The following is a 14,106-nucleotide window of genomic DNA, read 5'->3' as shown; positions in this document are numbered from 1 at the left end:
CTTCTTCTAGCCGATCTTTCTACAAGGTGATTGAGTTTTTTTGGAGCTGAACTCTTTACATGGTGGTTTCCTTGTAGCTGAACTCTCTACAAGTAAACTTCTTCTAGCTGATCTCTCTACAGGATGATTTGTTTGCAGCTGAACTCTCTACGTGGTAGTTTCTTTGTAGCTGAACTCTCTACAATGTGACTTCTTCTAGCTGAACTCTCTACAGGGTGACTTATTTTTAGCTGATCTCTCTACAGGGTGACTTGTTTCTAGCTGAACTCTCTACAGGTGATTTGTTTGCAGCTGAACTCTCTACATGGTGGTTTCTTTGTAGCTGAACTCTCTACAAGGTAACTTCTTCTAGCTGATCTTTCTACAGGGTGATTTGTTTGTAGCTGAATTCTCTACAGGGTGATTTATTTGCAGCTTAACTCTCTACAAGGTGACTTCTTCTAGCTGAACTCTCAACAGAGTGATTGATTTTTTTTGTAGCTGAACTCTCTACATGGTGGTTTCTTTGTAACCGAACTCTCTACAGGGTGATTTGTTTGTAGCTGAACTCTCTACAGGGTGATTTGTTTGTAGCTGAACTCTCTACAGGGTGACTTGTTTCTAGCTGAACTCTCTATAGGTGATTTCTTTGCAGCTGAACTCTCTACATGGTGGTTTCTTTGTAGCTGAACTCTCTACAAGGTAACTTCTTCTAGCCGATCTTTCTACAAGGTGATTGAGTTTCTTGCAGCTGAACTCTTTACATGGTAGTTGCTTTGTAGCTGAACTCTCTAAAAGGTGACTTCTTCTAGCTTAACTCTCTACAGGATGATTTGTTTGCAGCTGAACTCTCTACGTGGTAGTTTCTTTGTAGCTGAACTCTCTACAATGTGACTTCTTCTAGCTGAACTCTCTACAGGGTGACTTGTTTTTAGCTGATCTCTCTACAGGGTGACTTGTTTCTAGCTGAACTCTCTACAGGTGATTTGTTTGCAGCTGAACTCTCTACATAGTGGTTTCTTTGTAGCTGAACTCTCTACAAGGTAACTTCTTCTAGCTGATCTTTCTACAGGGTGATTTGTTTGTAGCTGAATTCTCTACAGGGTGATTTATTTGCAGCTTAACTCTCTACAAGGTGACTTCTTCTAGCTGAACTCTCAACAGAGTGATTGATTTTTTTTGCAGCTGAACTCTCTACATGGTGGTTTCTTTGTAACTGAACTCTCTACAGGGTGATTTGTTTGTAGCTGAACTCTCTACAGGTTGATTTGTTTGTAGCTGAACTCTCTACAGGGTGATCTGTTCATAGCTGAACTCCCTATAGGGTAACTTCTTCTAGCTAATCTTTCTACAGTGCGATTTGTTTGTAGCTCAGTTCTCTACAGGGTGATTTGTTTGCAGCTGAACTCTACATGGTAGTTTCTTTGTAGCTCTACAATGTGACTTCTTCTAGCTGAACTCTCTACAAGGTGACTTGTTTCTAGCTGATCTCTCTACAGGGTGACTTGTTTCTAGCTGAACTCTCTACAGGTGATTTGTTTGCAGCTGAACTCTCTACATGGTTTATTTCTTTGTAACTGAACTCCCTGCAAGGTGACTTCTTCTAGCTGATCTCTCTACAGGGAGATTTGTTTGTAGCTTAACTCTCTACAGGTGATTTGTTTGCAGCTGAACTCTCTACATGATGGTTTCTTTGTAGCTGAACTCTCTGCAAGGTAATTTCTTCTAGCTGATCTCTCTACAGGCCGATTTGTTTGTAGCTGAACTCTCTACATGATGGTTTCTTTGTAGCTGAACTCTCTACAAGGTGATTTCTTCTATAGCTGATCTTTCTACAGGGTGATTTGTTTGTAGTTGAACTCTCTACATGATAGTTTCTTTGTAGCTGAACTCTCTACAAGGTGATTTCTTCTATAGCTGATCCTTCTACAGGGTGATTTGTTTGTACCTGAACTATCTACATGATGGTTTCTTTGTAGCTGAACTCTCTACAAGGTAACTTCTTCTAGCTGATCTCTCTACAGGACAATTTGTTTGTACCTTAACTCTCACATGATTGCTTCTTTGAAGCTGAACTCTCTACAAGGTGATTTCTTCTAGCTGATCTTTCTACAGGGTGATTTGTTTGTAGCACAACTCTCTACAAGGAAACTTCTTCTAGCTGATCTCTCTACAGGGAGATTTGTTTGTAGCTGAACTCTCTATACATGATTTGTTTGAGGCTGAATTCTCTACATGATGGTTTCTTTGTAGCTGAACTCTCTACAAGGTAACTTCTTCTAGCTGATCTCTTTACAGGGTGAATTGTTTGTAGCTGAATGATCTACAAGGTAACTTCTTCTAACTGATCTCTCTACAGGGTGATTTGTCTGTAGCTGAACTCTCTACAAGGAAACCTCTTTTAACTGAGCTCTGTACAGGGTGAATTGTTTGTAGCTGAGCTATCTACAAGGTAACTTCTTCTAGCTGATCTCTCTACAGGATGATTTGTTTGTAGCTGAACTATCTACAAGGTAACTTCTTCTAGCTGATCTCTCTACAGGGTGATTTGTTTGTAGCTGAATTCTGTATAGGTGATGTGTTTGCAGCTGAGCTCTTTACAGAATGGTTTCTTTGTAGCTGAACTCTCTACAAGGTAACTTCTTCTAGCTGATGTATCTACAGGGTCACTAGTTTGTAGCTGAATTCTCTACATGGTGGTTGCTTTGTAACTGAACTATCTATAAGGTGACATCTTCTAGCTGATCTTTCAACAGGGTGATTTGTTTGTAACTGAACTCTCTACAAGAAAACTTCTTCTAACTGATGTCTGAACAGGGTGAATTGTTTGTAGCTGAACTCTCTACAGGGTGATTTGTTTGTAGCTGATCTCTATACAGGTTACTTATTTCTAACTGATCTCTTGAATTCTGTTCAGGGTGACTGCTCTATTAGGATGACTGCTCTATTAGAGTATCTCGATCTCGCACTTGCTACACCAAGTTGGATTTCGTGTTATAACTCCGTGGCTTTAAGTCTGATTTTTCTACACCATTGAAGAGCCTTTCTAAGATGATAACTCCATCTGTACCAGGGGCGGATCCAGAGTTTCGAAAGAGGGGGGGCACCTTTCTGAAAAACAGTTGAAGACCAAAAAAACTTGCTGAAAACCAGTTGAAGACCAAAAAAAAGGTCACAACAATAATAGCTAGTTATCCTTACCAACTATATCACGTCTGGTATGTAAAATAAAATCCTATTTGTAGCTTCATAGGTAAGCTACACTGCCTCATGAACATTGTGACTGCTTTATTAGAGTAATTGACTGCTCTATTAGAGTATCTCGATCTTGTATGCAATTTCTTGAAGGGGGAGGGGGGGGGGGGGGGAGGGGGGCATTTGCCCCAAATGCCCCATCCTGGATCCGCCACTGTGTACAGCGATTTTCAAAGCATTACCCCAAGTGGTTTATCTGGTAGGCGTGGCAAGCATAATAATAATAATAATAATAATAATAAAATTAGCTAATCTCGATTGCGTAATTATTATACACTGTTGATTTTTTCGCTGTATCTTCCTGGTTTTTAGCTCGATTTCTTTCAAACCACAAAAGGTTTGAGGTTCAATAGTTAACCTATTCACCCACCGATTTTCAGCTTCTTCCCATTCGCGGTTTACCCTGTAGGCGTGACAACATATTGGTGTTATTTTTCGTACATAATCGCTCATAACTCTTTGCCTGTTTATGGTATTCCAGCTAAAGTTGGTACCGAGATGCGCCTTTATACCCCCTTTCTGTGTGCCAAATTTCAAGGCAATCGGATAACGCGTTCGCGTTTTATAGCAGTTTTTGTAAGTGTGCGAAAAGAGGAAGAAAAATAAGAAGAAGAAAAAAAAACGAAGAAACTAAGCCAATTTTTGAAGTCGCATATCTCAGGAATGCCTGAAGCGATTTTGCTCAAATTTGGAATGTGGAGTGCTGAAGGTGGAGGGAATCTACACAGCAATTTTTTTTTTGTTTCATCAAGGCAGCACAGAGCTACGGAGGTGCGAAAATTGCGTTTTCTTTCTTCCTGTCAATATACTCACGGGGTTGCGCGCCGGCTTCTTGGGCCGCACGACACACTACCGTGTGTCTTGATATAGCATGTGTGGATGTATTTCACAAGTGCAAAGGCTTCCAAAACTTCTAACTTAGCTCAGTTAAATTAGAACTTATACTATAAAACACAGTAGTCCTGCTTAGCTAATCCACTGCTATAGAAAATCAGAATTGGTACTGAACATCTGCCTGAACTGACTTTTGATGCAGTATGGTAGTGCTGTATAGTAGGGACCACAACGGATTGCAATTTCCCACCTAGTAAAACCCATTGTAACCCAACTTTACAGACTAAGCACTATGAAAAGGAAGTATTGCTTTGCTAAAAAATCCAGTCTAGTCTAAATTGGCCCAAAACAAGCCCAGCAAGTTGCTACAGAATTTACAAAGCTTACACCGACCAACCGACCGACCGACTGACTCTCTTACTCACTCACTCACTCACTCACTCACTCACTCACTCACTCACTCACTCACTCACTCACTCACTCACTCACTCACTCACTCACTCACTCACTCACTCACTCACTCACTCACTCACTCACTCACTCACTCACTCACTCACTCACTCACTCACTCACTCACTCACTCACTAACTCACTCACACAAACTGTTACATTCATGAATGGAGCTACATTCCAATTCTTTCATGGAGAACCATCGCTTGCATTTGAGAAGTGTTGTTTGGAATTCGGGAGGAGGAATACTATAGTGTTACAGTATGTACCTTTGTATCTATAGTCTGTTCGCATTCACCTGAGCCCTCGTTTCTTGTCAATAACTCAGCCAGCTGCCCAAACATTTAGTATCGCTGTGAAGCTCTAACTGTTAATCAAAAAAGTGTTTTGATACGAGCAAGAACAAGTGAGTTATGAAGCTTTAAAAATATCCCATACATTTAGTATGGATGATTCAGGTGCGCAAACATGTTTACAACATGAAAACATGCTTGTTCCAGTACAAAACCATTGGGAGTGAACATGTCACTTCTTTGATATTACTATATATATTTGGCAGGGGTTCAGGTGAATGCGTATCAACTATAGTTAAGTTTCTTTCTTATTCAATCGGTTACAGTGGATCTGTTCATCTACCCTGGAAGCATCAAGTTGCAATCCAAATTGTTTATGGCGTCAATAACATCATTCGCATAAACACATGTTTACTAATTCAGTTCTGTGCCACAATATGTAGGGACCCGCCGATTATGCTCATAATTTTACCTATTATGCTATGCTGCACTGCTCAAAAATTCACCTATTATGCTTAAATTAATGCTCAATATTTACCTATTATGCTCGATTATGCTCAATGTTCATGCCTTAGTTCATATGCTTTGCTACTAGTTTAACACTGTATAGAAAAAAAAGGAGTGGCTGGAGCATAAATAATAAATTCTTGCTGCATATAAGAGAAAAGATCGATATACTCTAATAAAACAGTCAGTTTGATGATTGTTCTATTAGAGTTACTGACTGCTCTATTAGAGTATATCGATCTTATTTGCAATTGTCATTTTTCCAGCAAGAATTTATACTATCGTACAAATATTTAACCTATTATGCTGGCATTATGCTCAATGCTTTTAGGTACCTATTATGCTCAAAATTATGCCAGCATAATCGGCGGGTCCCTAACAATATGCTGTCTTCCACCATTGGTGTCACGCCTTCAGGGTGGAGCATCGTAGACTACACTAATAATACATAAAGTAAAGAGACTGCATCATATCATACAATGAAGCCAGGTCGGATCATGGTTTCTTAATGAAGTGTAGAGGTGCCAACTAACTCATACATAAATAGCCACTAATGAAGTAGAAGCCCTGTCATTTTATACACTAATTCAATGACTGGCTACAAAATGTAGACAAGCTAGTGGAATGAAAATTAGAACTTTGCATGCACCCTGGTAGAGACCATTACAATAAAAAATGATGAAACAAGGAAGGGAGATCATCACCTGATGTGCATGTTTAGTCCCTACTTTTAGCCTTGCCGCCAACAACATTAATTTTATCAAGAGTAAATAATGGAAGAGATTTTATTGTATGGTTGAAGGATTAAATTTGCACATTAGGTCATGATCTCCCTTGATTTATGACTTTTATTACAATGGTCCCTACTACATCATCAGGTGTATTGCCAGTGGATAAATAACCATCCACTATTAGCCTTGCATGCGGTGCTTATGGACTTCAAGTGGACCATAGACATGTACAGTATCCATGATATCATTTATTATTCAGTGTGACGGTATCAATTATTTAGTTATAAACAGAATACATTAAATATGATATTGGCAATAACCATGAGAAGTGCATAAATGGGTTTATATAGGTTAATTGACCTTTTAAGATTAATGTATTGGAGCCTCAATTGCACAGAAATCCAGTAATTGATGGATTTATATGTACGTAGTTCAAGAACCAGTGACCAAGAATATTAGCAATGGCACTGCTATCCAGGATGCAACCCTAATGGCAAGCACAAAATACAATCCTTAGGCAGTCACATTACACAAGGCAATCACATGTTGTAATACAAAGGATTGTCAAACTTTGTCGATTGTAGAATGCCGGTTTCATATGTATGTCTGGTAAGTAAGCTTAGTCCCAATTATGAGCTGTCATCCAGAAGCATCCTTTGTTGTACTTGTCGTGAGCTTTTGCTATTGTATGGAAAAGTTATGTAAAGTCCTTCATATTTAATATGTTTGTGTAGCTTCAAACTAGTTTGAGACATGTAGAGCACTACAAGTTGTTGTAAACATAGTAAGCCCACCAGCACATTGGTCATGCTCCGGCTATTACTACCATATCAGATGAAGTAGACCACTATGCCTACAAGTCCAACCATTAAATATAATTTTTTCTGGCAATGAAAATTTGTTAATAAATGCATGTAAGAGAGGATGCCTTCAAAACACATTAGTGAAGCCTCCCAGTCCCACCACTACATTTGAAGGGTACCAGGGGCGGATCCAGGGGGGGGGGAGGGGGGGGGGAGCTTTGGGGGCTGAAGCCCCCCCCCCTCACTTTTAGGCTTTACTTGATCAATATGCTGAGCATTAGGCCACTACAATGAGATAACTTGTTTCTCATCAACTTCTCACAGAGTAACACATGCGGGTGGGCGGGTTATCTCATTATCTCATTATTGCACAAGCCATAGCATATTTGTACAAAACCAGTATAATAATCCGTTATTTTAGGCTATTGGCAGGATGCACACCAAGCACTGGTGCACACTGAGGGTAAAATTCCAAGTGCACATAAACTTCAACTTCAGTAACAAAGCATTCAAGTCCTTTACGAAAGTTCCACCAGTCTTGGAGTCATGTACCATGCAGCAGCAGTGTTAGCACATGTAGGCTGGTCAGTCTTATTAGGGGGAGGGGCTGTGTAAGCTTGTGGCAGAAGTAGCAACACTTAAGCTACTATGTCTCTTAGATATGATGGCCCTACCATAGTGCATGCAGGTCACGATACCAATGCTAGTGTATGGTCTAATGTACACTGTAGCACTCACTGTTGATGCCTTGGTGGTTGTTGATGCTCCAGAAAGCTCTCTAATCAACACAGAAGTAAAAAACACTCATAAATGGTGTCTGTATCTCAATGGGATTGCAGTTTTTCATGGAAATAGTGCTTTTCTACGTGATAAACTCACTACCACAACACTCAAAAAAGCCATGCTGCCATCTTGTGCAATAATGAGTGTGCATGGGCAAAAGAAAATTTTGGTGCGGGCGGTTGATGAGAAACAAGTAATCTCATTGTAGTGGCCTTATAATGAAATTTTGTCTTAGCATAATTATATGATCACTGATAATACAAATACTCATAAAACCACCTTATAACATCTTTCCAAGGTATTATCAGTGGATTTATGCTAAAGTTTATGCAACAAGGACCCGGATCAACATTGGAGGTGTACAAGATCGAGATACTCTAATAGAGCAGTCAGCTAACTACTCTAATAGAACATACGCTGGAAGCATATAGTTATGGAATTTTTTCCAAATCTGCCTGCACCTATACATACAATGAAGTGCATTGGTCTGTTTAAAGGGCTTCATTCATCTACTTGTGTAGTTAATATGTATGGCAATACTTAATTCAGGTACACAATTTCCATTGAAAATGCTCTCAGATTCGTTCAAATTTCACTTTCAACATTATTATTCTAACATGCACCTATTCAGTGTTGTGGAGGGTGCATCATGTACGTGGTTGTCTGTACCTACCCAAACCTTTCCATTAACAAAATGCTTCAGAGAGCCATACCTATAATCTAAAGGCAGTATATAAAATGTCTACAGGCAGAAAATATTATGAATTTTATGTGGAAATGTCTCCAAATTGCAGTATTTTAGCATATTTTTCAAAAATTTCCTGGGGGGGGGGATGCCCCCAGACCCCCCTAGTTCCAGCATGCTTTTGCTGGGAAGTGTGCTTTGCACACCTCTACCCAAGAGATTAATACCTTGAGTTAGCTCCCCCCTTTTATAAATCCTAGATCCACCCCTGGGTACAGGAAGTTTACTAGTGAAAATTTGTATGGCCTTGGCAGTAGTTGTTCAATTAATATAACTCCACAGTTGTGTGTGTGTGTGTGTGTGTGCATGTGCGTGTGTGTGTAATTGATGCCTGTTTTTATAGGAAGACATGTTGCATCACCTTTAATATATTTGTTTCATGCAGATATCATGGAATGTCAAAATGGCATGCACAACTGTTCACAGAGGTGCATTGAATTAGAAGGTGGATTCAGTTGTGCCTGTGATGAAGGCTATCAATTAGAAGATGATGAAGTATCTTGTATAGGTACAAAACTATATGTACCTGAAAGAGTAATGCGTTATAGGTATCTTCATCAGATATCAATGAGTGTGAAATGGGGACTTCAAGATGTCAGCAAGGGTGTGTCAATACAATAGGAAGTTATAATTGCAGTTGCAGTTCTGGGTTTACACTAGATGGAGATTTTACTTGTGTTGGTATGTGCATAAGTGTATATACATATGTATCTGTAATACATGGTACAGTTAGTAAAATGTCACAATGTTAACCTCATATATATACTCAAGCACAATTCATCATTCATTGATCATTCATTGGTAGATGTTGATGAATGTGAACTAAACAATGGAGGATGCAGTCAAATCTGCAACAACACTTATGGGGGCTACAGATGTACCTGCAGAGAAGGATATAGACTGGAGTTTGATGGCTTCACTTGCAGTGGTAAAGCTGTACTTAATGTACCATACATTATCATTCATACATCTACGTATTTCACAATAATCTAGCAGCAGATATTTAATGACTAGTGACCAGCTGGTTGATTGTGTGTATGTGTGAGAGGTTGTGGATTCATGTGCCCACGCTGCAGATGGTTGCATTTAGAATTTGTTTGTTACATTATATGTCATAAAATATTGGCATTGTTAATACAGTACAGTTCAATGATTAATTACCATGATCTGATAAGATACTAGTAAAGTATTACCTGTAATACTGATTCAGCTTACATAAAACGTTCTCTGTTCATCACAACTTGCTACTGTAGATTTACAGTACAACTCATATACGTACAGGTTTATGGAACTTTACTTCATAGAGTACAGTTGTAGTGTGAATTGTACTTTATTGCCCACCAGCTGTATTTCATAAAACTACAATGCTTAATAAATTACAGTTGGCAAAAGTGATTATTTTGTTGTCAGTAATCAGCAGCTTAGTCCACAGAAAATTACTGTGGTTATACCAATTAACAGGCTTGTTGTATATATGCTACATGAATATACAACATTCACGATAACATGCACCTGGACTATTAACACTCACCTGGACTGTTGTTAACACATGCAAGTGTACAACTAAGGTGCCGGATTTTGTGTACTGGGTTTCAATCCACTAGTGTGTTCCATAAATAGTTTAAGGCATTGTTTTCTTTGTGCTATGTAAATTATAAAGCTCTTGGCACTGGGTTGTGTGCCTTGTATTTTATCATCCATAAAGCACTTGCGGCAATACTTGCTATGTATATATTACAACATTACACAAATACACAGAAAAATTCAGATTTTCAACTAGAGTAGGGACCATAGTACATAGATAAAAAGTACTGAAACAAGTTGGAGTATAGTGCACAATATTAAATCACAGTAAAACAATAAGAAGTGTGTGATGTCCCTACTGTGCTCAAGATACCATAATGGAAATGCAAAGTTCAGCTTGTAAATAATTATTATGACTGGTAACCCATGCATACCGCATCTGAATGGCACCACGTATCCCAGCTATATTAATTATCATCTGAAAATTGAAGTATCCATTACGCTTCGTTGTCAGCTATGTTCAACCCGTTACACAGAATCCATGCACACCGAAATTTGGATAAATATTAATCCGCAAGGACAAGATAAACTGTTGGTGGCCGATCCATTTATCGTAGCCCTTCCGAGGCTATGCAGACAAGCATATCCTTACTTTGTACTTTACTGGAAGAATTGAATGATTTACTCATTTATTGATATGTGGGGATTTTAATATGACAGATATTGTTTGGTCTAACATGTCAGTGAACCCAAGGAATACTTATGTTGAATCCTTCGTAGACACTATTCAAGATCTTTTTTTTATTCCAGTACATTCAAGAACCAACTCGTTTTAGACCAGGTACTATTCCCAGATTGCTTGACCTCATGTTTACAAATGAAGCTAATATGATCAATCGCATTGATTATCTTCCAGGGTTGGGAAATAGTGATCATGTATGCATTCGTTTTCACCTATCTTGAAAGAAATGGTGCCGCACGCCCTAGTTATAATTATTAATTATCATCTGGAAAAAGTGAAGTATTAATTATACGCTTCTTTGTCTGCTATGTTCAACCTGTTACATAGCAGTACGAATCAAGAACTGTTCAAAAATCACCTCTGTAATCAAAATAGCCACTACAAAAATATGGACGATTTCCATTACGAAGGGAAGCCATCATGTGCTACCACTAAATCGACACTTTTCGCTGTCAGCAAAGATGAATGGGACACAAAGGAGGACACTGGTAAGTCCATGAAAAATGCATTATACATACTGCGGTATGCCAAAAGGCACCAGTTGGGCCGAAGCGATGTCATACAGTGAAAAAAATCAAGCCTGTAGCCTTAGCCATTATCAAGTTAAGCTTGTCTGAAGGCATCAGTCAGTCAGTCAGTTACTTAGTCAGTCAGTAGAAAATTCCGTTAAATAAATTATTTTTAAAATTCCGTAGAAACTTGTTGAAAGCATTTCAGGTCAATCTGAAAGCTTTTTTGGGCTTAATTTTACCTATCCAATACTGTCTCATTGTTATCAGAGAAAATCGAGGCTGTTTTTGGGTGATATTATTCTGTGGGCCATGCCTACTCCTTTGTGGTCCCTACTATACAGTTACTATCATACTGTATGATACTGTACCCTATCAAGGTTGGCTCAGAAATGGTTTGACAAGTTACTATAATAGGAATCCTCATTGATGATTCAACAAGGCAATCATAAAGAGTGATACAGTACTGTATAATGATCACTGAAATAAAACTACATGTATGTTTAGTAAAAGTTAGGAATTCGAAATTCAATTAGAGATCATATAGCAATAAAAAGGTATTGAAACAAGAAAGGTTGCTTAAACTTGCAGATATACTAATAGACATTTAATCTGAATTAGGGATTAAAATATGTCCACTAGTATATCTTCAGGTATAGGCAACCTCCCTTGTTTCATTACTTTTATTTCTATGGTCCTTAATAAGCTTAAAATTTTAAGTACAAGGAAAAATGTAGACTTTGAAGTTTGATTAGGGACCATAGCAATAAAACAAAGAAGGTCACCTACACCTGCATATCATGAACCACGATAGTGTCATGAACCACGATAGTGGGTTCATAATAGGGATCGCCCATGTTTTTTGCAAAAATCCTAATAGAACGCACACCTAAAAACCACCTTGAAAAGCATCCTTCAACTCAAAACAACCCTCCAGTGGTTCTTTGCAATGAGTATAAGCCCACTAGTAAGTATCAAGTGAAAAGGAAACAGTAAGTGCATTTCAGACAATACTGAAATTTGCCATTTTGTTCATATTATTCATAATATTATTCTTTCACAGGCATTGCGAAGTTTACAAGGAGAATCCTAGGATAAAAAGTAGCAAGACTTTCTGAATGGATCATTGTGCATGTCCATGACCTATTTTTGATTTTGTTTTCGGATGGAAACAGCCCAAACTGGGTTGTTTCTTCTTGCCAAAATGCCATTAATCAATGAGAAGCCATACAAGATTGCACTCAGAGTTAGGTTTTTTGGTGTGTGCTGCTTGTGGCTATAGTAGCGATTTCAGACCATTTTTAATAATTGCATACCTTGAATATTTTAGATTCCAGATTTGTAAAGGAACATTCCACTAAGCAAGATGTGAAGAAATTTTCTTAATATCTTTTTTCGTTATCATTTTATGACTCAAAATGTCTGACAGTGTAAAGAATTTTCTGTACGGACTTGCCCATTGAAAATATGGCACCGCTACAGTAATTGGCTATAACTTGAGTATACAACAACATAATTATGTGCAAGAAATTTTTACTGTAGTGAAATGAACAAGTGTACACATTGACTGCAATTACAAACCATGTTTGCTCACTATAACACTGTAATGATTGCTAATTTGTATACTGCTTTGGTACATATTGAATCCCTAGTTAGGCACCAATGTAAATTACAACAATAAAAATGCTTTTATTCAATGCTTTTGATTTCATATCAACTATTAGGTATGCCATGAATCTCATCTATATTAAATATTGCGCTTTGACCCTTGTATCTTCAGCACACAGCCAAATCACCAAATCACTATTATATCATTTTATGCACATATTAAGAACTTATTTTGGTGATCTTAGCCACCATAATCACTCCAATACAATTTCATATAGTGTGTAAAGCACATTTATATTAAGCAGTATTGCCGGAATGGTATCACCCGTAGGCTATGGCACATAGGTCTACTAATACAACAAATCTTCGATTAAGTATAGGCAGTGAAAAACAACCATTTAAGCATTCCTACATGAATACATCTACCAGACACAATTTATGTAACAAAATGTCATCGTAAAGTACTAATAATAATAATAAATAGACTGGTGTATTGCTAGCAGCAATACCCAAGAAGCCGGCGCACCACACCATGGGTATATTGACAGAAAGAAAGAAAATGTCATTTTCACACCTTTGTATCTCGGTGATTCCTTATCTGATTGGAACCAAATTTGCTACAGAGTTGTCCGCCAGCCTGGGAAATCTACATTCCAAATTTGAAGGAATTCGCTCCAGCCATTTCCGAGATACGAGCTGCCAAAGTTTCATTTTTATTCTTTGTTTTTTTTCTTTCTTCGTGTTTTCACACACTTGCTGGATGCCCTCTCGTACACCTTCCCACTGTGCGTGTGGTATCAACTTTTCTGTTGATCATGCCCAATCTTGTCCAAAGGGTGGATTCCCTTCAATACGCCACAACGAAGTGAGGGATATCACAGCTGAATTATTATCTGAAGTGTGCCATGATGTGGAGGTTGAGCCTCATCTGCAGCCTCTAAGTGATGAAAGGTTTCAACAGAAGACTGCCAACACTCAGGATGGTGCACGCTTGGACATTGCCATGAATGGATTTTGGGGTGGTCGTTATGAAAAATGTTATACGGACGTCAGAGTTTTTAACCCACTTGCACCATCCAACAGTGGAACCACCCTTCAGTCATTTTACAGGAAACACTAAATAACAAAGAAGAGAACTTATGAGTTGCAAATCCGTGAAGTGGAACACAGTTCTTTTACCCCTCTAGTGTTCTCTGCTTCCGGAGTAATGGGCCATGAAGCCAGTGTATTTTACAAGCGATTGGCGAGTTTATTGTCTGACAAATGGAATTACCCTTATGCCACAGTACTAGGATGGATTAGATGTAGATTGTCATTTTGTTTGCTGCGTTCAGCAATCCAGT

At 38.4% G+C, this 14,106-nt stretch overlaps 1 protein-coding gene across 1 annotated transcript in view; it reads left to right on the top strand.

The window, feature by feature from the left end:
- LOC136257778 (uncharacterized) overlaps positions 1 to 14,106 on the top strand; it is a 91,355-nt gene that overhangs the window by 21,039 nt on the left and 56,210 nt on the right. The window contains exons 8-10 of the mRNA XM_066051084.1: positions 8,766 to 8,888; positions 8,942 to 9,061; positions 9,186 to 9,308. Coding sequence (XP_065907156.1) covers positions 8,766 to 8,888; positions 8,942 to 9,061; positions 9,186 to 9,308 — 366 coding nt within the window. The remainder of the gene's footprint in view (positions 1 to 8,765; positions 8,889 to 8,941; positions 9,062 to 9,185; positions 9,309 to 14,106) is intronic.

The sequence above is a fragment of the Dysidea avara genome, chromosome 6 (assembly GCF_963678975.1).
Source record: "Dysidea avara chromosome 6, odDysAvar1.4, whole genome shotgun sequence".
NCBI lineage: Eukaryota > Metazoa > Porifera > Demospongiae > Dictyoceratida > Dysideidae > Dysidea > Dysidea avara.
This window is presented reverse-complemented; position numbering and strand designations above follow the sequence as displayed.